At 43.8% G+C, this 1183-nt stretch overlaps 1 protein-coding gene across 1 annotated transcript in view; it reads right to left on the bottom strand.

The window, feature by feature from the left end:
• EIF3L (eukaryotic translation initiation factor 3 subunit L) overlaps positions 1 to 1183 on the bottom strand; it is a 16575-nt gene that overhangs the window by 10921 nt on the left and 4471 nt on the right. The window contains exon 6 of the mRNA XM_006025951.2: positions 198 to 267. Within this exon, the coding sequence (XP_006026013.1) occupies positions 198 to 267 (70 nt within the window). The remainder of the gene's footprint in view (positions 1 to 197; positions 268 to 1183) is intronic.

Genomic DNA, 1183 nt, shown 5'->3' on the forward strand with positions numbered 1-1183 from the left:
AAGAGTTAGGATTTGGGTTTCTTTTATTTTCTTTATACATGAATGTAAAGTGCTATCAACTCAATAAAACCTCTCACCCATGAAGGGAATGTGGAATCTTTCCCTTTATGATCTATAAATGAATATACATCAGTTCCCTCTTCCCAGGCCATCCCATGCCCCCAAATGCAAACACTGGTAACCAGATCAAAACTTACTAAGGATGTAATTGAAGAGATTGCAGTAGTTGTAGTAAGACTCAAATCTCTGCTCCAGAGTGGGGCCACCCTGCAACGAGCAGGAACAGAGTAGGGAAGTCAGAGCCTAGTCTGCTTAGCTTCACTTAACTGCTAGGGGGCTCAAGGGGGGCAGGAAAGGGCTCAAGGATATCATTTGGGTTTTGAAACAGCCAGTATCTAGATTAGCAGAGACCACTTCCCCTTCACTGATGCTAAAGACAGTGTTTTTTGTCTTTATACTGTAAGCCCAGCAGCACCACACAGCATACCTGGGTAAGCACTATTAGGTTACTAACTAAAATCAGCCTGTTCATGTGCAAGTTATTTCTCTTGTGGTCATGCTCCTTCCTCAGTTAACTCTTTCACAAGTGGAATTTCCCTTCTCTACCAACCAGACTCAAAACCTTCAGATCATCCTTTATAGTTCGCATCACATGCAGACTTGACAGGTCTGATCAATTTTTCCCCCTACACAGAAGTTGTTCAAGTGTTCAGTTCTTAAGTAATGGGTGTCATGGAACCACACCTTCCCATCACACCCTGGCCCCTCCAAAATACTGAACCACTTCATTTTGAAATTGCCAGGAAGAACCCCAGAGATCACAATCTGAAGACTACTGTGACAGCTCTCCAAAATCTGGCAATTCTACTAAGTCCCTGATTTATGTCTCTCACTGACTAATACCACCTCTTTTCTAGCTTCCCTACCTCCTCCAGCATACCCAAAATGCTGCAGCAAGATCTCCTTCCTGTTCTACCCCCGCCTAAGCCCTGGCTTCTCACCCAACTCGTTTTGACGCTTACTTCAATTTTTTGGCCTTTTTCCTGAGCTTAGCTGTGTTCCCACCTACATTTCAGGTCCCTCTTTCCTCCTACTCCCACCTTGCTCTGCCCAATAAATCCTCCTTATTAAGGATTCCTAACCCATCTTTCATGCTATTTTACACAATGGTCAACCACATTTC

This window comes from Alligator sinensis, unplaced genomic scaffold, assembly GCF_000455745.1.
Source record: "Alligator sinensis unplaced genomic scaffold, ASM45574v1 scaffold215_3, whole genome shotgun sequence".
Taxonomy (NCBI): Eukaryota; Metazoa; Chordata; order Crocodylia; family Alligatoridae; genus Alligator; species Alligator sinensis.